Source organism: Phaenicophaeus curvirostris, chromosome 4, assembly GCF_032191515.1.
Source record: "Phaenicophaeus curvirostris isolate KB17595 chromosome 4, BPBGC_Pcur_1.0, whole genome shotgun sequence".
Classification (NCBI taxonomy): domain Eukaryota; kingdom Metazoa; phylum Chordata; class Aves; order Cuculiformes; family Cuculidae; genus Phaenicophaeus; species Phaenicophaeus curvirostris.
Genome location: NC_091395.1, coordinates 69,823,938 through 69,844,597, shown reverse-complemented (window position 1 = coordinate 69,844,597; position 20,660 = coordinate 69,823,938). Strand labels below are relative to the sequence as shown.

The 20,660-nt window shown below is 44.4% G+C and overlaps 1 protein-coding gene across 1 annotated transcript in view; it reads left to right on the top strand.

Annotated features, from left to right (window-relative positions):
• Positions 1-7,389: 7,389 nt before the first annotated feature.
• Positions 7,390-20,660, top strand: part of FGFR3 (fibroblast growth factor receptor 3) — a 44,143-nt gene continuing 30,872 nt past the window's right edge. Inside the window, exons 1-2 of the mRNA XM_069856581.1 lie at positions 7,390-7,411; positions 18,161-18,424. Of these exons, the coding sequence (XP_069712682.1) occupies positions 7,390-7,411; positions 18,161-18,424 (286 nt within the window). The remainder of the gene's footprint in view (positions 7,412-18,160; positions 18,425-20,660) is intronic.

Genomic DNA, 20,660 nt, shown 5'->3' with positions numbered 1-20,660 from the left:
TTTACGACTCCCTCCTACAAATCTTCAGTGCTGTTCGGGAAGCGTACCTGTCCTGAAACCTGCCTGAGCATGGTTTTTGAAGTTGGCCTAACACTGAAGAAGTCTTGATTGCTGCATGTGGACTGTTTCCATCCTGTGAGACCCAGTCTACTGCCTGGACAAAGCTGAAAATTTGCATGAAGCTATGGGAGGACTTTTTTCTCCTCTGTAAGGCTGGGAAAGTTTTTTCCTCTTAAAGTGTGATCATTAAAAGTGAGCTTTCATACCGAACTGTATGCTTAGAAAGCTGTCCTCCCTGAAAACTTACTGCATATGTCTGCTGTTTCAGTTCAGAGACCCTAAAAAATAGGGAATCACTCCAGTTTCTGAACAGTTAATAACATTTTCAGTTTACAAAACTGTTTGACCAAGACGTTTGTGACAGTGGCTGTCAGCTGGCACACAGAGCTGTGACTGAAGGCATTAACTGAACCTTGCTTTCAGCTGGGGTTAGGGCATGGGCTGATGGTAGTTTTTTCTGACTGGTCATTGCGGTGTTTAGATTCCAGGGCATTAGTCCTGAGGCTTTGAGATAGATGCAGAAGTGGCTGTATTCTCCTCATAGTTTAGCTGTTGATAGTTTTTTGTATACACGGAGTAGAATGAGCAGGAGTGTTATGAATTCAGATATTATTGCTAAAAATACTGGTGAAATTACTGTGCTAGTTGGGTGACTTTTTTCCCATCTGGGCTGGTCCTGATACACAGGTGATTGGTAAAGCTGACTTTATTTCATTCTGTTTCCCCATTTGAATAGGCTTTTCCCCAGTGTAATACGTGCTTGTAACTTTTCCTGTGTCCTCAGGGTTTCTCTGGCTCTGCCTACCTGTTCATTCTTTTTTTTCCCCTGACCCTTCAAAAAAAAAAAGGAAAAACCATGCAGATCACCTGCTGACTCAACACCCTCCACCCCATTCAGTAGCATGGTTGGACGGAGCTGTTTCAGTGTTTGTCGTTTCATGTCTTTTAATACCTGTTCATTTATAAACTTTATTCTTCTCCACATACCAGGCCGGATGCCAGAGAGGATGGTGGCTTGGTAAAAATTTGCCATACTCCCTTTTTTTTTCTTTCCTTTCCTAGCAGCATATGGGACTGCGGCTCAGCAGAGCCACTCATAATGCGTGCAAGCAGTCAGGGCTGTGAGGAGTAAATCTGATAGCACCCTTCGCAAACTTCAGGGTAAAGCCATGTGTGAAGACAGATACGATGCTGAAAGCGCCTTAAAATACCTTGTTACACCCTGACTTTTTTTCCTTTGGCCTACTACTTAGCTTATCAGTTTACTGTTTGCCTCTCTTTGGGCTGTTTATCTGGTGATCTTATGAAAAAAATGTCCTTTTTCTCTGAAGTAGAGCTGACTGTCCCAGTGCCCCTTTCCCGATACACTCACAGCTCAGGTTGCCAAGTGCTGTAGGTATGATTTAAAACCCTGGATGTGTGAAGAAGGGCTTTTATTCCCGTGATGAATGCAGTATTCCTGGTGTGCTTACCCCTGAAGTATCTGCTTCTTGGCTTGAATGACCAGGAAGTTTCTGCAATATCAAAAGCAAACACGAACTGTGAGATAATGAGCTGAGGAAAACCTTTGGTAAACTTAGTAGTTAAAATGTGAAAGGTAATCAGACATCAACCTGTCCTATTATTCTGATAGGCTTTCTGGGAGGTTGCCACTTTCAGGTGTATATGGACTAGCCAGGTAGTTAAATCAATTTACTTTTTTGCTGCGACACTCAGGTTACGCAATCTAGCAAAGCCCTTTTTTTTTTTTAAGAATAGAAGCACAGTCAGGTAAGAAAACATTTCTCCAGGAACTACTTCAGTTTCAGATGTATTCATCTAAAAAGTGGATATTTACTGGGTGGAGGTGGGAGGAATTGGTCTTGTGTGCTGGTCTGGCTTTCTCAAATCCAGAAAGCGGAGGAAGATTAGGAGTTGGTTAAATAAAAAGGTTATATTAAAACTTGGAAGCAGATTTCTTTATCTCACAGAACTGTGTGCAAAACAATTACCGTGTGCTTACATGTTTAGCATCTGCGAGATTTTGGGGCTGTGCCATTTCTGCAGGTTGTGAGGGGTTAAAAGTATTAATGACTCAGAAGGGAGAAGGATTCCAAGTTTTCGGGTGAGGAAAGGGCGCAGTGTAGCTCTAGCTTTGCAAGCAAGCGAAGCTCCGCAGGCTGCGAAGTGTGCTGAAGGCACTCTTCCCTAGGAACACTGCAGCACAAAGACCCCAGTGTCAGTGTTTGCACCCCACCATTTTGCTGTGAACTGTGGAGCTACCTGCAAATGTCAAGCTGACACAGAACAGCGTGTTGCTTTGTTTTTTGTTTTCCTCCCCCTTCTTTTCCTTGTCACCCAAGCCATTAGTTCATCCCTTAGTTTGAGTGTACTTTTTTCAGGGAAAGGGAGTAATAGGCGATGATGATGCACCGTGGCATGTCATAGACCCTCAAGTGTGGCTTCACAGCTCCTGCTGTTTGACAGCTGGTAGCATTTTGTTGTCTTACCTTCATTTAATGCTTTTGCCCGGAGAAATGGAGTGTTTCACAGTGGTGCCTTTATTGCACCAAACCGCCATGTGCTGTTCGGGAGGATCTCACTGAACTATTTCAGCTGATGTAGTTAAATCAGTAAAGCTCTGGAGAGCACGGCTCGATTATAAGGATTGGGCTAGTACCCAGCAGCGAGGGAGTGAGATTGAGTTGAAGCACTTTGGAATTGACCTGGGGCAAGTTGGGTGTAGAGAAGTCAGCAAAATAGCTGGGTATTGCTTAGGGGTGGTTATGTGGCGCGTAGGTGAGTTCTCACTGATGCCAAGAGAGAGGAGCAATGCAAAGTAGCGGGCAAGAAGTGGAGCACTTTATTGTCGTAGAACTCCAAGGAGGGTGCTAAGGACAAGAGCTTTTCTGAGGCTGCTCGGACAAAGCGTAGGTTGCACCTGATGGGGTTCGTGTAGCAGGACCCATGTCCCAGGAGCCGTCAGGTCACTTGTGTTGCTGGTGGTGGTTCTGCAGCGGGACTTAAATGGGGTTTTGTGTTGTGGCATGGGACAGAGGAGAGCGTGGGAAGCACTGAAGGTGTTTCTGCTCTGGGCTTCATGGTGTACTGCAGGGCAATTATCCCAAACTGACAACTCATCCTCTCTTACTCACTCCCCCTGGGGAAGGTAAAATATGCATCTATGGAGGCTTTTATTTTGGGGACAGGGAGCTATGGGAAACGTTCCCGGATACAAATGATGAGACCAGCCCTTACCAGCTTTACACTTTCCCTGTCAAGGAACTGAAAAGCTCGCAAGAACTGAGTTTTTAATTTTACTTTGATGCTTGGCAGAGCTTGTAGAAATCCTTCAGGGCAAGTTTGGCTCCCGGTTTGGAGGGTTGTTGCTTTGTTTGGGGGTTCTGCAGTTCTCTGCTGCTTATAGTCCTGTAAAAATAATAATGAGGTCCTGATCTTGTGCCTATTGAATCCTAGGCAAAAAAGCCCCCATTGATTTCCAGGGGAGCAGGCTGAAGCCCTTCACAGATCGTGGTGGGAGCAGCTATTTAGCATAAGCAGGGATTGTTTGGAAAGTTTTCTAATGACCCAAACATTTTAACAAGCAGAGGAAACTCAGTGAGTGAAAGAGCTCCCTGGTTTGGGGGTGGGGAGATGCCTGATGCTGCTTCATGGGGGTGATCCCTGGTGCAGGCTCCCTGTGACCTCTCCTCTCAGCCTCCTGTAACACAGACCTTAGCTTCCCATGGTGGTTTTTTGATAACTCGAGCTTTGATGCAAGCTAGCGACAGCGTCGCATCCGAAACACGAGCGCTGGAGGCCACGGTGACGGCCACCGCCTGGGCCCCCAGTGCCTCTGGCGTGAGTCCCACGTAGAGCTGAGCCGCAGAGCTGGACACCAAGCCCTCATGCCCCATCCTTGTTGCCATCGTATCAGTGTCGGCCGGCATTAGCCCCCAGCGCAGTGATCTGTGAGATGCACAATGCACCGGAGAAAGTGTTAATAATCCCCCGCCGGGCTCCACAGGCGAGCAAGACGGAGCTGGGGCTGCCAGGGACAGGAGCCCGTGGAGGAGCTTTCCTGGTACTTCACATCAAGCAGACCAAGGGGAAAAGAGTTTTCTCTGAGGGTTGAGGGTTTGGTGTTTTTCGTGTACGAGATTCAAGCAGAAGGAATTGCCGCCCAGCAAAATTATTTCAGCAGCTTGTTTGGAGACTGTAGGTCTTGAGCTAACCCATGTTTTTATGTTTCGAAATTTTAACTTCTCTCTATAAGATTCCCCCAGGCAAGTTTATTGTTTCTAGCCGGTAGCAAGATCTGTGCAAGATGAGCATGCTGATTCCTCAAGATAGCTTTGGGAGCTGGAGGTATCAGACCTAAAAGTGAAGAGGAAAAACCAGTTGCAATGGGAAGATTAGGGACTTGAGAGTGTGCCCTGACAACTAGCATGTGCAACCAACGATAAATCCTCCATAAGCCTGTTTTTAATTAAAGAATGGTTGGAATTAGGCATAGTAGCATCTCTCCTGATCTGTATCATGTGTATCTGTACAAATAAAGCATTTCTGGGGAGGGAGAAGAGAAAAACACCAGATTTTAATCTTCCTTTGGTGGCCGATACGTCTGCCTTTTGAAAGGGCATATTTCTCCCTGTCTTAGAGTACCCCAGCTTGTTGACAGTAAACAACTGTCACTTGGCAGTTTATGAAAGAAGAAGAATGTTTAAGAAAACATGTCCAGTTTAAATAGTTATGTTAATAGACTAGGGATGGTGGTAAATGGAGGTGCATAAATTAGCTGGTATTCACTGTGTAAGAGGCAAGCTGAGAGTGAATGCAGTTGGAAAGAAACAAAATAAAAAATACATTCATTTTTACAGACGATGTGTTATGCATGTTCTCATGTTCTCGCAGCTTTCTGTGAAAGCATTTTTTTTTCCCAGGGAAAACTCAGAAAGCCTCTTTCTTGCAGCGTGCGGTGGGTTGGGCACTGGGAGGCCCCCTGGGTGGGACAAACCGCAGAGCTGGGAGCCCAGCGCTCCCACTGACCAGCCCTAATGCTGCTTCACGCTCCGCAGGCAGCACTCAGACCTTGCAGCCACCCTGTGTCTTTAGCCTTTGCTTCTCAGGGACGATTGGAAGAGGAAACTGCAAGGAAATTCTGCCTCCCAATTTAAAAACTGATTAATTACAGAAAGGAAGGGAAAAAAAAAGAAGTAGGAAACAACAGATGGTGTCCTCTCTGCATCCCTACCCGAAGTTGCTACAAATCCATCACCCACCTTCTTCTGAGTTAAACACTTCTGAACATAGTGAGTGATGAGCAAGTGTAAAGCATTTATTCCAGCTTGACCCAACGGCATCAGTGTCAAAAGTGTAATGAGCGAGGGCCTGGTGTCAGGCACTTGAAATCGGTAATTAAGCACTGAAATAAGCTTCAGGCTTTCCAGGTTCCCGATTCCCAGTCTTGGTAGCGAGGGGTGTAAGTGACTGCTGAAATCTTTGATGTCTTGAAGCTACTGGGTAAAGCCACCCTCCTGCTCCCCCAGCTCCTATCCTAGCCAGGTTACAATATGAACACAGTGAATACAGTGGAGATTAAATAAATACAGTGTAGATACTATGTTACAGATACCAAACCTTTCCTTCAGCCTTGGGTACCTCGGAGTGGGGCACCTTGGCAGCAGCACCTTCTCTTACCCTCATTTCAAGTAGAGCAGAGAACACTGTGTGAGCAAATTAGAACCTCCAGAGTATGGATTAAAGGGTACAGTTAATTTTCTTTTGGCAAGTGGCTCGATTGGTATTGCCATTATTTGGACAAGGAGGCAAAGGAGAGCCAAACCTGAAACCTCCTGCCACAGAAATGCTTTGAGATCTGCCCAGACAGACAGGAAAATAACTCCTAGAAAGTGTTTATTGGGTCATACTGGAACTCCAGCCTGTGTATTATTTAGTGAATAAATGAGATTACTGCCCCAGTTTTAGGTGTAGATATGCTGGCATCTTGGGATTTGATAAGGCAATGTGCCTCTTAATTGGGAAATAGAGGGATGGGAACCACAGAGGTGACTGGGGGGGACAGCAGGGCTTTCCCTTTGCTCCTTCTCCTTCAGTGCAGGGGCAAAAAGGGGCAGGTTTTTATCCACTGCTCCTGTTTCAGCAGAGGGTTGCTGCCTGAGAAACTGGTCTGCCAGCCTGATCCTGGATCTAGTGACCCTACACGATGTAAATCCTTCCCGTGAGGAGCCTAGTCCTGGCAAAAAGGGCCTGAAACCTCAGGTGCTTTCAAAATGTAGATGTTTGAAGTGGAGCTTTTCCCCTCCTCTTCCCTCCTCCTCCCAGAGCGTAGCAAATGAGGTGTGGAAAAGAAGTGCAGTCTTTGCAGGAATAACTTCACTCAGTGCTTGAGCCTGGCTGTTTTGTCTATGAGAAGTAGCAGCCAGGGGAGCAACACGTAGGTTATCAGGGCAGGGAGGAAAGGAGATGACCCTGAATTAGCCACCCGTTCTTGGAATGGGAGTGGAGGAGCCAGACCTTAGGTTTTCGGTAATTCAAAACTCAATCTTGCTGCTGTGGGCAGCTGTTGCTCCACATATAGGTGTTTACATCAATGTGGATAAGTGGGTGTAAGTATGTGTGGAGGTTGTCCAACTCCACATCTTCAGTTGTACTACAAGGTGGTGGTTCATCCACCCATCCCTTCCAAGGGAGTGTGACTGAAGCTTAGCTTCAGTGCCTGATTTTCACACAAATCCAGCCCTTGGGTGGCTGCTAGGCTTCGTTTTTATCATTCACGTTTTCCTTCTCAACTTGCTTGGTTTAACAACTGTCACAACAGCATCCATCGCACTCAAACATTTTGATGCTCATTTGCGGAGGTATAGAAATTTTAGAATTGTTTCTAATGGGGGAAGGAAGGGAAAAACAAAGCTGGGAAAAATCAGACTGCAGAGGATGGGGCAGATGTCCAAAAGTGCCTGTGGAAGATCTCTGGCTCATGCAGGTAGGACCAGTCACGTATTGCTGCAGGACACAAGAAAAGACCCTCTGCAGAGGGTCTACATTTCCTTCAGATAGCTGTGTATCAAAGTGTCTAACCTAGTACAGTTCATAGAAGATGATTATGTGGGGGCATTAAAACCGCTTGAAGGGAGTGGGAACCAAGACATGCATGACTTCCTTGAACTCGCCCTTAATTTATTATATGCAGTCCAAAACCGGCTGTAATAGATACCGTTACAGCAGACCATTAAAAGGTCCGTTCTGGTGAACCTGATGCCCTGCTCTTGCTGCTGGAAATGATAAACCTCCACATTGGGGTTGGATGGTATGTGATGCCCCGTGTGTATGCGCGTATGCGTGGAAGCCGGTAAGTCCTGCTAATTTAGGGAATGTTTTCCAAGTCTGTTTTCTATAACTCTGTAGACTTAATACAAATAAAGAATGGACCAAGTTTCCTGTGAGAAGCATAGAACAAACACAAAGTGTGGGATTTGAATGCAGAAAGGTGAAAACACAAATGTATACAAAAACAGCAAGTCAAACAAGCTGAAAAAATATTGTAAGGTTGATTTAACAGAGCGGTGAACTCAAAGCTGTCTAATCCCTTTAGCAGCCTTCTTTAAAGAGGAGAAATAAAAGAATTTTTGACATCTACTTTTCTTTTGCCATCTCTCCCAACTCTTTCTAATAATGCTGAAGGATAAAAGTTGAATTTACCACAAGGACAGAGTGGTGCAGCTCTTATTAGATGGGCTTTCTAAGTAACAAAATCTTCGTTTGTCATTTGCTACTAAAGTGGATCAGACTTTCTGAAAGAAGATTACTGTTAAACTTCTCCGACTTGGGTACCTGGCACCTAAATCTTGCTTGAGGCACTGAAATAACAGGCTTGGTTTTGAAAGATGCTGAGCCAGGTCAGGCTCTGCATTTAAATTGCTTAAGCACTCTTAAAATCTGGCTATTCATTTTGGTGCCTAGATATGGATTTCTGGGCTTAATCACCGACCTTTGCATTTCAGATGTTTGGCCTTTGTTTTCTTTACTAAGTATGCAGACAGAGCGGCCCCTAAATTATTTTTTTTTCCTTTTACACAGCTGAAAACAACTAGCAGAGAAGACTTCAAGTGCTGCGCCTTATTATGGAGAAACAGGGATCTTTACAAAATACTGTTTTATGTAACTCAAGGGAAATTTGCAAAAAGGGGAATATTTACTTATTTTCATTCATGTGAACGTGATCCATCGTATATCTAAAACCCACAATCAGTTGGAAAAAACCCACCCGAACTATCCTAAACCTTTGCCCTCTCTTAATCCGTGTACAAGAGGGTTTTTTTTTTTTTCCGAGGTCCTTCCTCCCCTCTGAAATAGAGGCAATTGATAGCCTCATAAACAAATACCAAACATTAAGTCCTAATCTCCATATAGAGGAGCCTGACCCTTTTTATGGAGAGAGAAGGTAGAGGGAGGAAACGGGGCCAGGAGTTTGAGGTTTAATGCTTATTAAAGTTTTAGTGGGTGGGAAAATGCAATCAATAAATTTTGTTTAATGCCTCGAAACTGGTGTTAGTTTTCACTAGCTACACTGGAGAGTAGCTTTCATTTTGAAACTAGGACACTCGTAGTTGGAATGACAATTAATGTGGAGTGAATATGGTCCCAGTTGGAAGCTGATTTTTTGAATAGCATGAAAACTCTCCCCACCTCCCTGCCTTGGCTCCGGAGTGGGATTGCTTCCGTTTTTAATTAGTGAACCAGGCAAAATTTAGCTCATTGTGTCTTTCTGCTCCTTTGGCCCAGTGGATGGCTTGGATTTCTCCATCTTGCTGTCATGAGGCTGTTCCTTTTTTTTTTTCTTTCTTCCTTCAGTTTTGGATGAAGGAGGAGGGCTTCAGGATACTTAGGATTAAAGTCATTGTTCCGGGGTATTTGCAGCCAGCTGCCTGCATTAAATGAAGATTAGAGGAGTGCACATTAAAAGTGCAAGGGAAATGCAGAGGAGCTGGGATTTGGGAGCTGCATAGCTGTGAACCCAAGGGGAAAGGTTGGGGCTTTATAGGAAATTTTTCATGATGCCATGTGATCTCAAAGCCCACTTCAGAAACTCGTCACAAGTGTAGGAAAAGCATCGCAAATAACTGCCAGGGTCAGGCCTGCCTGGGAACTGTAAAGGGATCATGAGTTTTTGCATCTCTTAAAAAGTTCCTTTGAGGTAAACACTAAACTTCTGGGCCTGGTGAATTTCTGCATTGCTCAAAAACTCATCTGCAGGAGCACTTAAGAAGTGGTGGACACTTTGCTAGAATTCACTGAATAGCTGAAAACCCACCCTAGAGGTCAAAATGCCAGAAGTAATGAATTTTTGAAGGTGTTTAGAAAACAAAAAAAAATGAGGGTGTAGAGGAGGACGCCAGAAAAAGTAATGTAGAAGACTTATTCAGCAATGTGTGCTTATTCTTTTAAGCATTTATAAGAAAGCTTTAAAATATTTCCAAAGTTTCAGTTTCTCTCCTTTCATTATGCTTTGTGGAGCATTCATTTGTGCAATCTGCAAACGTCGTTAATTTCTTGATGTATGTCACCTACAAAACCCCACTGGGTGACCTGGTCCTGCAAGGCAGGAGGGATATCACAGAATCATAGAATCACCAGGTTGGAAGAGACCCACCAGATCATCGAGTCCAACCATTCCTATCAAACACTAAACCATGCCCCTCAGCGCCTTGTCCACCCATGCCTTAAACACCTCCAGGGAAGGTGACTCAACCACCTCTCTGGGCAGCCTGTTCCAGTGCCCCGTGACCCTTTCCATGAAAATTTTTTTCCTAATGTTCAGCGTAAACCTCCCCTGACGGAGCTCTCATCCTGTCCCCTGGTGCACTGATGCTGAAGAGCATAGGTTTGGTCAAGGCATTTGTGGTTGAGCAGGACTGTCCTGCTCCAGTGGAGGCTGAGGACAAGCTTTACCTAGTCCACAGGGATGTTGGGATCCCAAGTCTGTTCCTCAATTTCCATAGCTGCCTCCACTGGCTTTGGAAGGAGTGGCGGTGGTTGCTTGCTTGCTGCAGTGGTGATGTTTTCTTGGGCTTCCTCAGGCACGGGGAGCAGGAATGTAAAGCCATTTTGTGGTGAGGGCTGTGTCTGTTGACATCAAATCAAGATGCCCCTGTGGTGCTTTGCAAAAGCTGGGACCAAGTTGGCCCCCCTTCTTGACCTATGGGTACAGTGTCTTGTGCTCCACCTAGGGTCAGCCCAGTAGGTCCCTCTGCCTTGAGTATGGAGCAGTCTGGGTTGACCTTGTTGCCAGAGCGGTTGGGTGAGGAGGGCTGGGTGATGTGTGGACAAGTCAGCTGTGAGGATGTGTTCACTGATGTGCAAGACTGGGACTGGTGTCACCCCTTCCACAAGCATGGGCTGCTAATACCTGATACAGCTCATTGCTGCCCTACCCTATTGAGTTAAAGCACAAAGGCTTTGACACTCAGGAAAGCAGGAACTGTGTCCTTGAGTTGTTTCGGCGTGATCTAGGAACTCATGGAACAGATACATGAAGCAGCACAGCCTGGGGACCTGAGCATCCCCACGTTGCTGGGCCTCAGCAGAGGGCATTTTGTGTCAGTTCTTCATTTCTGTTAAAAAAAGAATGGAGTGCAGAACTGTGAGACTGATAGATACGGGTGGTGGTTGCTTCCCTCTTTTGTGTTTTGAGTGGGGAACCAGACTGTGTTTGATTGCACAGTCTGGCTGGAGTTTAAGGAAAACTCTTCATCACTGTCTGTTCCTTTAAGCCAGCAAAGCTCCAGCTGAAGGCTTCCTTGGGACAGGATCTGGCCTCAGCAGCAACCAAAGCCTTGTGTCTCTTGGGGTTTACATTCCCATTTTTGTTAGGTGTAACCAGGAGACCCCTTTGATTTTTTTTCTCTGGGTTTTTTTTCCCCTCCTCAGGGCTTTCTGAGGGCCACAGGGAATTCCTCCTGGCCAAAGTGTTTTTGTAACTATTTTAGCTTTGTGATGATTTATTTCTTCTTCTAACTCAGCATCTGAATTGGGTGATCTGAGAAAACAGTCCATTAAAAGGAGGATACTGTAGAGTCCTGATGAATCCTGTTTTCTACTTGGCCGGTGGAACAGAAAGCTAATTGCCAGTAGTAAATCCATTCAAAGGAGGGCTGGAGGGAGGGAGAAAAGCTAATATTCCTCCTTGAATGCCATTTAATCTCTGAAACCTTTCATGCAGATGTAAATTAGGATTTGCACAACAGAGTCAACAGTTGCTCCATAGATAAGGAAGATTTGCAACATCTGCTTTTCCAATCTAGAAGCTCTTCCAAAGTCTCTGTCAGAGATAGCCAAGCTAAACACTGGAGATTTTTTTATTATTGTTTCCATAATCTCTTGATTATGAAGAAAGCTGCATATGACAGAACTAAACCTGGTTATTGTTCTGCTAATTCTCTAGGAAAAAAGTTTGCTTTCCTCCTAACGCAGATCTAAAAAAAAACCCCAGTGGCTGGTAATACAGTGCAGCACACTTGGTAACGTCTCTGGAAGAAACACTCTGTGAAGAGTTGTGTAGACCACTGTGGTGGTAATGCAGTATAAACATTTTACCTTTTATTATTATTAAGAAAGGTATTTTAAGCTTTTCCAGGAGAACTAACCCCACACCCCCCAGCAACCACACACAGCAGGGAAAAGATAAATTGGTACCTTCAAATGATGGGGGCAACTCCTTTTCCAACCATATTTCCTAAAGGCTTATTTCTTGTCCATGGTTTAGGCTTTTACGGAAGCAAGCAGGTTTTTCATTTTTTTGCTGAAGTGGGAGATAACCCAGCTTAACAGCACTTTGGGAAATGTTACTACAGCAAAGCATCCCATGTTGCTGTGATTACCAGAGCCCCTTCTTCGCAGGATGGCAGCAGCTTGACACTGAGAATGTGCTCCAAGAGGGGCTCTTGACCTTGGAGCGGGAGAGAAGGGAGGAAAAAGAGAGGACAGGGTGTATATTTTATATAATACTTTTTGTTTTATATGTATAATATAATATATAATATCAAATGCACAACTATATATAATATATATATGTATATTTGTATGTATAGGTCTATATAAATATAAAAACATATTTAATATAATATATATAAAACACATAAAACTTCTATTTTATGTATATCTTGCTTTGCCAGGCTGGTGATATCCTTTGGGATGGCAGGGCTGTGACCATGCCGTGAGGGTCCATCACCCACCCCCTCGTGGCTGCTGTGTAAATGAGAGGAAGCTTTGCCTTGCATAAAGCACCACCAAAGATACATCCATAAAAAATACTGTGTCAGCTCCCCGCAGCGCAGTGAGGGTATGTGGTGACTTTAGGTGAGCTCGCTTTGCTGTGGGGGACGCTCCCTCAATCTTATCTTCCCTGAGAAGACAGGTACTTGAGGGAACTGGTCAATCCCACAGTTTTATCATGCCCACTTCTCACAGGGCTGCTGATGGGTGCAGGGCTTGGGGCTTCTTTGGTGGTTTTTGGTATTCTCCGAAGGCCCATCAGCCTCTGGGGAGATGGAAGGAACAGGAGGAAACAGGGTCTTGGTAGGATGCTCCTGGGGTGGGTGGCACTAGGGCTGCTTGTCACCTCTGCTGGCTGTTCTTTAAATCAAGGCAGGTCTCAAATGAAAAGCGTTCAGCAAGAGAAGTGGTTTATATCCCTCTGGGCAGTGGGGGTTTGCTCTTGCCAGCGCAGAAGTCCTGAAGTAAGGTGTGGAAGTGGCCCCGTCCCACAAACAGTGACACAGGTATTGGGAAGAACGCTGCTGGGGGGGGGTGTGAATAACACTGTGGGTCCCTGTTGGCACAGATGGGACACTTAGAGAACTCAGCGCTGGTCTGAGCCTGGAGATAGTTTGTGTTCTTTGCCATCATGGCCTTGTTCATCTCACTGATGCAGGGGCCAGGGGAGGTTTCCATATCCTTCCATGAGTTAGCTGCTGGCTCACTGACTGTGCCCATCGTCCCCCTGTGGTCCTACAATATATCCCATCACAGTGGATTTGGTGCAATATAATACATAGAACAAGAAATGTTTTCAAATTAACCTGAAGAGAGAAATGTGTGGAGCGCTGCTATCTTTCTACTTGTTAACATGCCAAATACAGCTTTTCCAGCTTGAAAAGGGGAAAATATGATTCACTTAAAAATGAGCAGCTTCCACCACTGGGCCATGGAGCAATCCCAAAAAAGCCTTGCTGGGATTGCCAGGGTTCAAGGTCGGGTGAGGAATGTTTTGTTGGTGGTACCGAAGTGTGCCTTGAGCCCTCTGTGGTGGAAGTCCAGTGGAGTTTTGATCGCTTGGTGGATGTGCTCCAGCTGCGGGATGCTCACTGGAAGAGAAGGATGAGGCAGACATGTACCTCACCTGAGGAGTCCCTTGGGAGCCTCCCAAACACTTTAATTTTTGGAAAAGCAGAGTCATGGGAAGCTATTCCAGGAGAAGAAACATGAGTGAAGAGAAATAACCAGATATAGTGTCCTGGAGCCAGGACCCTGCACCCTGCAAGATGGCACGGGACCATAGGTCTCCTCCACCCACTAAGCCTTCACCTCTCCAGAGTCAGCCCCGGTGCTCTCTGCCACAGTACCTGGAAGTAGTGCCTGACACTAAGCAGGGCACCAGCCAGGCTCTAGGTTGTCTTGAAGTTTTTGGGGGGCTATAAGCAGCCCAGGAATACCCCACCACCCTCCACTTCCTCGTCCTTTTCATGCCTGAAAAATAAATCGCTGCTTATCCTCCTGCAGTTCTTGAGAGCTGCCTGCATTAAAACTGAAATAAAACATTTCCAGGCTCAGCCAGAAACAAGTATTGATGTCTAAGAAGAGCAGACATCAGATGGAAATACTGACACACTTAAGGACTTGGAGCTGCAAACTGCACAGAAAGTGAATTATTACTGGGATGAGCCAAGCAGTTATGGAGATGAAGTATTTTATCCTTATAAGTGTATTGCTGGACCAGCTGCTTTTCGTTGTGGAAGGTGCTTCCCAACTAGTTCCTGCCTTTTTTCTTCTCTGAATAGCTTAAAAAATGCTTCTTTTTTCCGTAACGGATTTGCTGCAAGAGCTGCAGAGATGGTCCTGCAAGTGATGGTCTCAAGTGATGGTTCCCAGCACATTACTGCTTTGGCTACACTAATAAATGGTTGAATTTTAGTCATCCTGGGAGCCCACAGCCTAGATTGCCTCCACCTCTTTAAGAACCCATTAAAGTTGCAAACTCATTAATCCCTGCTGTGCTGGCAAGTGGCACAGTGGGCTCTTGTAACCCCTACAAGGAGTTAACTTCCTAGTAATTTATAGTTATGTCTGTTGTGGATTTTGAAAAGATGCTCTTAATGTCTGTTGAATCCGAAATGGGAGTTTCCTTTGGGAGAGGCCAAGGACATGTGCAACCTGATTTGCAATAGAAACGCGTTAGGGAATTTTAAAATAACATGTGAGGATAGCTGTTTGCTAACGGCAAGGATAGTTTTTTTAGGACCCAGGACTGACATCCAGGAGGTGTATTTGTAGCCCAAATAAATGTGAAAACCTCACTCCCCACAGTGCTGCTTTGCATTGGGAAGTTTTCCGAGTGCCTCAATCAAAGGTGTATGTCCAGGTGCAAGATGCCACTGTGTTGGGACAGCTCAGTGGCGTCTTCTCTCTACTGGTTTCCCTCTGATTTAGCAAAGGAAGATACAAGATGAAAAATGCAGTCAAACCCTTGCCCAGGTCCCCAAACTTTGTTCATACAACGTGGTTCAACATGTAGAATGTAAGTCAATCTCATGCCTGGATGCTTGACATCAGGAAGGGCAACTTCATGTCTTCGTGAGGGAGGAACTGTCCTTGTTGAGAAGGTGTTGGAAATGCAAAGCACTTTGCAGCTGGAAGGTGGAAAGGATGTTTGGGGCTCTGGGCACCTGGTGAGAGATGTGAGCTCTGGTTCCCTGTTTTAAACTCCTAGCTGTTCTCAGAAATGAGACTGTCTCCACTCTCAGGTTGGTCATTGTATTTTGAAAGCTATTTGAGGAATAATAGCAGTAAAATTTCATTCTCTAAGGTCACAGTTAGGCAGAGTGCTTAAGCACTTAAGTGCCTATTTAAGTACTTGTGGAAGTCTCAAATCTGAGTCCTGTGTATTTTTTAAGCTGTAAGCATATGAAAGGAAATTTAAAAAACTGTTTAAAGAAGTGAGATTAAAACAATTAGTAACATTCTCTTTTTAATTCACCACTCCATCTTTCCAGATGTTAGTACCAGTCAGTAGGAATAAAGTTACCAGGACTGAGCTTGGCATTTAACAGCAATCAGGATATCTGCTGGAGACTGGATGGGAAGGTTGAGGGCAGAGATGCCAAAATAAGGTTGTCAGTAATGAGATGATGCTTCTTTCCACAGAAGAAGCTTCAGACCCAAATCGTTCTGCACTGAGTCTAAAGTAAATTTCCTTTTTGTTTCAGCGTTCCTTAATTATGCTTTATAAAAATAGCTCATCACTTTTTCATTAACCCAGGTTCATCATAGCTTTCAAAAAAGAATGGTTTCTTTTAAATGGCCAAGCAGTACGTTTTGGCTTGTGCTTAGTCTGGACTTGTTCCTGTTTGGTAGGTTTATGGTATAAAAGCCAAAATATACAAGTCTTGATGATTTGGCAAACAGCTTGGGTAAAACTGTGTATTTTGTATGGAGGAATTGTGCTGCTGCATGGGATTTGTTTTCCAGTAGATTACGTTAGTGAGAGCTTCCATCAGAGTCAACAAAGATCAGTACCCAGTCCTGCGAGTGCAAAGCTGTATACAGGGATTTTTAATTGGAAGCCAAAGCTGGTACCATTGAGTAAGTCTAGAAGAAGGAAGAAAAAACCCTGAAAGGAACACTTAAAGCAGAAATATTCTCAGCCTCATTTCCCCCAAGAATGGCTCCCAGTTGGGAAGAGGCCATGGGTGAACGCTCAAATGTTGCAAAAGGTGCTGGTCTGATAGGGAGGAAATGCTGAAGTTCTGTCTTTTTCCTTTTTACTAAAAGTATATGCTGTCAGGGAAAATATTTTCATTAAAAGAAAAAAAATCCCCAACACCCTAAACCTTTGACTACACGTATACCACAAAATTCTGGCCAAAACCTAAAATATTTGAGTTGGAATTGCTGCCAGTGTATCAGAGGAAAGGTTCTTTGTAACCCAAATGAGTGTGGGCTTTGCCTCCTGTGAGATGATACCTCCCATGAAATACCATATTTTCAGGCCCCTAGCCACTGCAAGGCTATTTACTTAGACATTTTTATATTTTTTTTCACATTTCCTCAAGAATAAGAACTTGCATGACAAGAAGAGAAATGTAATGCATTTTTCTCCTATAACCTGTTCCAGCTCTTTCCCTTAATTACAGAAGAGCAGCTTGAAGCCAATGCCACATCCATAGGTATTCAGAACTGCTGTAATTGAATTAGTTTCACAGTCAAATTGTAATCTTCAAATATGTTGAAGCTGCAAAAGTAGGAGCTTTATCCATATCTGATCACCATCAGAGATCGAGTCAGGCCACCTGGGTTTGGATCATAGGATTAAATTCAGATTGATCTGTTGTGAATTATGTTTTACTCCCTAATGATGTAATCAAAGCACCAAAGTGTCTTCGTTGTACAATAGGATCCCCCATGATACAGGTTGTGCAAAAGCAAAAAGGGTCTTGTGCCTCATGGAATGTGCAGTCTCAGAGCTGGTGTATGCCAGAAGATACAGATAGGGCAATTCCAAGTGGAAAAGTTGTTAGCATAGGCAAGGTGAGGAGAATGGCAGTCATTTTGTTGATCTGGCTGGGTTGAGGGCAGCTACAGAGGGCTAATTCTTCTATATTAATGTGGAATAAAAGATGAATAAACCATTCAATGTCAAGAGTGAGTTTATTTGTCACTAAAATGAGCCTGAGGACCATCAGATACGAGAACCACGCTTCCAACATGCCCCATGTTCCTCCATGGGGAGCCTTCTGAGTTTGAACCTTTCCTTGTGTCATTATCCTGCGGTAAAACAAAATTCTCCAGCACGTGGCAGGGTTCGCTGTCATCACTCATGGAACAAACTGCCACAGCTGGTGAATAGACTGATGAAACAGGGATTTCAGGTTTCGTGGTCAGTCTTTGATTCTACACTTCTTTGTTGCATGGAGTAATTCCAGCAAGCTAGAGATGGTTTCATCTATTTTAGCTATTCCAGCCTGCATATTCAGTCCAGCCTTCTCCTTCGTTTCGTTCAGCCCACAGAGGCTGCCTTTGGGCCACCCAGAGTCGCTTGAGAAGCAGGGTTTACCCCCATTTCTGCTCCTTGTATCCCCTTGTTGCTGGATCTTGCAGAGGTTGTGGGCAGACTGGCAGGAATAAAGAAGTCAAAATCCAGAGACCAAACTGTGAACTTTCCACACATACGTATTTCTGCCAGGTCACCTCCACACGCAACAATGGGTTGTTGCAATGACCCTGCATATAGGTCTGTGCTGTATGTTGCGGTGCACCTGATGGGGTGGCCCTGTTTTCATAGAATCATAGAATAACCAGGTTGGACGAGACCCACCGGATCATCGAGTCCAACCATTCCTATCAAACACTAAACCATGTCCCTTAGCACCTCATCCACCTGTGCCTTAAACACCTCCAGGGAAGGTGACTCAACCACCTCCCTGGGCAGCCTGTTCCAGTGCCCAATGACCCTTTCCGTGAAGAATTTTTTCCTGATGTCCAGCCTAAATCTCCCCTGGCGGAGCTTGAGGCCATTCCCTCTTGTCCTGTCCCCTGTCACTTGGGAGAAGAGGCCAGCACCCTCCTCTCTACAATGAGGTCTCATTGATACAGGGCTGAAAGCATCCTCATAGATTAGCCAGAGACCTGATTGTACTGTGTGCTGCTGTGTTGCTGCATTGCTGCCTGCCTGGGACAGGCGAGCTTTATCTCTGGCAAGGGGGGAGCTCTGGGCACATGAAAGCATCAGTAAGGAATATATAAGATACATTTCTTTTTTAAATGCTCTTTTGTTCTCCGACACCTGCTATTATGTACTCATTTCCATTTCTTTCTCCCTTTGCAGAATACTTGAGGAGTGAGACCGCCTTTCTGGAAGAGTTGGTGTTTGGAAGTGGAGATACCATTGAACTTACCTGTAACACCCAAGGCTCTTCTGTGTCTGTTTTCTGGTTTAAAGATGGTATCGGGGTTGCACCTACCAACAGAACTCATATTGGACAAAAACTGTTGAAGATAATCAATGTGTCATATGATGACTCGGGGCTGTACAGTTGCAAGCCAAGGCATTCCAACGAGGTCCTGGGAAACTTTACAGTCAGAGTTACAGGTATGTGCAGAAATACAGCTGTCTAGGTGATTTCCCCCCCCCGCCCCCGTTTTCATCTGTTCAGCATGACTGGTGGTTTGTGGTGTTCATCTGTGCTTGGTAGGTCTACCTCCCTGGTAACTCCTGGCAGTGATTAGACTGACAAAACAAACCAATGGAATAATGCTTCTGTGTCCATTCCAAACATTAAAGCTTGATGTTAATACTGAGAGAGACTTAGAAACTGTGCTAGTCAGATTAAACCCCAAATCCCCCTTAACACTCAAATAGATGCAATGCTACATGTGCCTTTGAAGTCTTTTGTGAGTGGGTGAACTGTGGCTCAGGGAGGTTAAGTGACTTTTTCCACTTTATGTGACAAATCGGTGGCAAAATTGCATGTAATAGTTGGAGGTTCCTGAAAACTGTTTCCCTGTTGTAGCTGATAGATCTCTTCTTTCCATGCCAGTTATCACTAGTCTGTTTCAGAAGTAGCTTGCCTCTAAACTGTGTGCATCACAAATATGTGCTTCACCAAAGGTACTTGTTGGGATTCATATATTGCAAACAAGTGCTGTGTTGGCAAAACACATGCTGTCATTTGCTTGGCCATATTTTCTGTCATCAGGACAGCAGGGCAGAACAGCTAGAAGCTGTCCAAGCTTGGATTACTAAAAAGAAAGTACCAGAAAAATACGTTACTCCCAAATAGCAAACTGCTAACACTCAGATCATCTCCATGATTTCAGGCTGCTGCACTGCTAGATGGGTACCCATCGCTACAGCAGATAGAAAGCCTCCTGGTCACACAGATTAAAAGCCTGAATTTTCAGAAGGATTTAACCCCCTATGGATCTAAAGTTTTGAAAACTTTGTGCTGCAGGAGTTTGTTCAAGTATCCCTGAGCAGTTTGCCTCCAAAAGTTGATTTCCCTCAAAAAGTAAAGGGCTCTGTCTGAAAACCAAACACAGAGGTGTTTATCATTGTAAATCATGTCCACTTCATGAAGGGCTTTCTCATGCCAGAAATAGGATTTTTTGTAAGTGAGAGAATCAAACCATCATGAGTATAAAAGCTCGATTCAGCAAGCCTTCACCAACATCTGCTTTTCATTGAAAGTTACTGGAGATTGTTGTGAATGCTTCAAGGTCATATCAATTAAATGGTTAAAGAACTGTCTGGCCCTTGAAAGGCTTTCTTTAACTAGGTATGATTATTGGAACTATCCAAGGAACTGCAGGTTGTTAGAAATGTTACTCTCTTTTTTTTTTTTAAGTGACATTAAAATGCTTTTGAGTTCAAGGGGCAGCAGGGAGGCAGAAGAGGGCAGCTGGTTACATGCTCAAATGAAACAGCTGCCAGCAACAAAAGTTCCTAAAGTGAGAAATTGTTTTTAATAGTGGAAGGGCTGATAATCCTCTGCTTTTAAAAAGTTTAAGCCCCTGTGTTTTTCCTCCTAGCTAATAATAGCTAATAACAGCTTCAGAACAAGCGAGTAACCTGAACCTGCTTTCTGACAGCATTATGAGTCTTTGATTCTATTAGCCCACTGTCATTACCACCAAAGTGCTGGTAATGTGGGAGTCTCCGTTTTAGCTGTCAGCAGCACTTGTTTTAAACTTTGAAGCCCTGCTTTATGTGGCAATAGTGGCGCCTCTTCTACGCTCAGATATTTCTTCATAATAATTAGTATTGATTGCTCAGCGTGGCACTGTGGAGATGAGATTGTTATCGGAGATTTGTGGTTTATGTTCCCACTTCTTAAAGGTAATGCCAGCAATTAGCTCAGGTATCTGATCAGGTGTTTATGTGGATATCTCATGTTCGAGGCTGGAGTTGTTGTTCTCTGCGTTAAACCAGTTTTAATCTGTTCTAACTGGAATTGCTCCGATCTGGGTGCTTACATGAGCAAAACTAGGATAGGTATATTCAAAATAATTGACATACATGTAAGTCCCATTTTGAGGAAAGCTTCCAGATTTTAGCAGTCTATCAGGATTTTCCTATGTGAGGCCGTAAGTTTCGGGTCTGTGACAAACTGGATCTTCTGCAGTGGCTAGTGCTGTGCACACTAAGATGCTCGAGGATGAAACTAGGGCAAGGAGATGCTGGAGCCGACATTTCAGGGTTGAAAACGAGGTTGGTTAATAGCAGGGTTTGGTGTTTTTTAATATGCCTCCCTTGACAGACATGGGCTTGAGTGTTTTGCTGGTTTACAAAAAGAAACATACTGTCTTCTTAAAACCTGAGCGCTTGA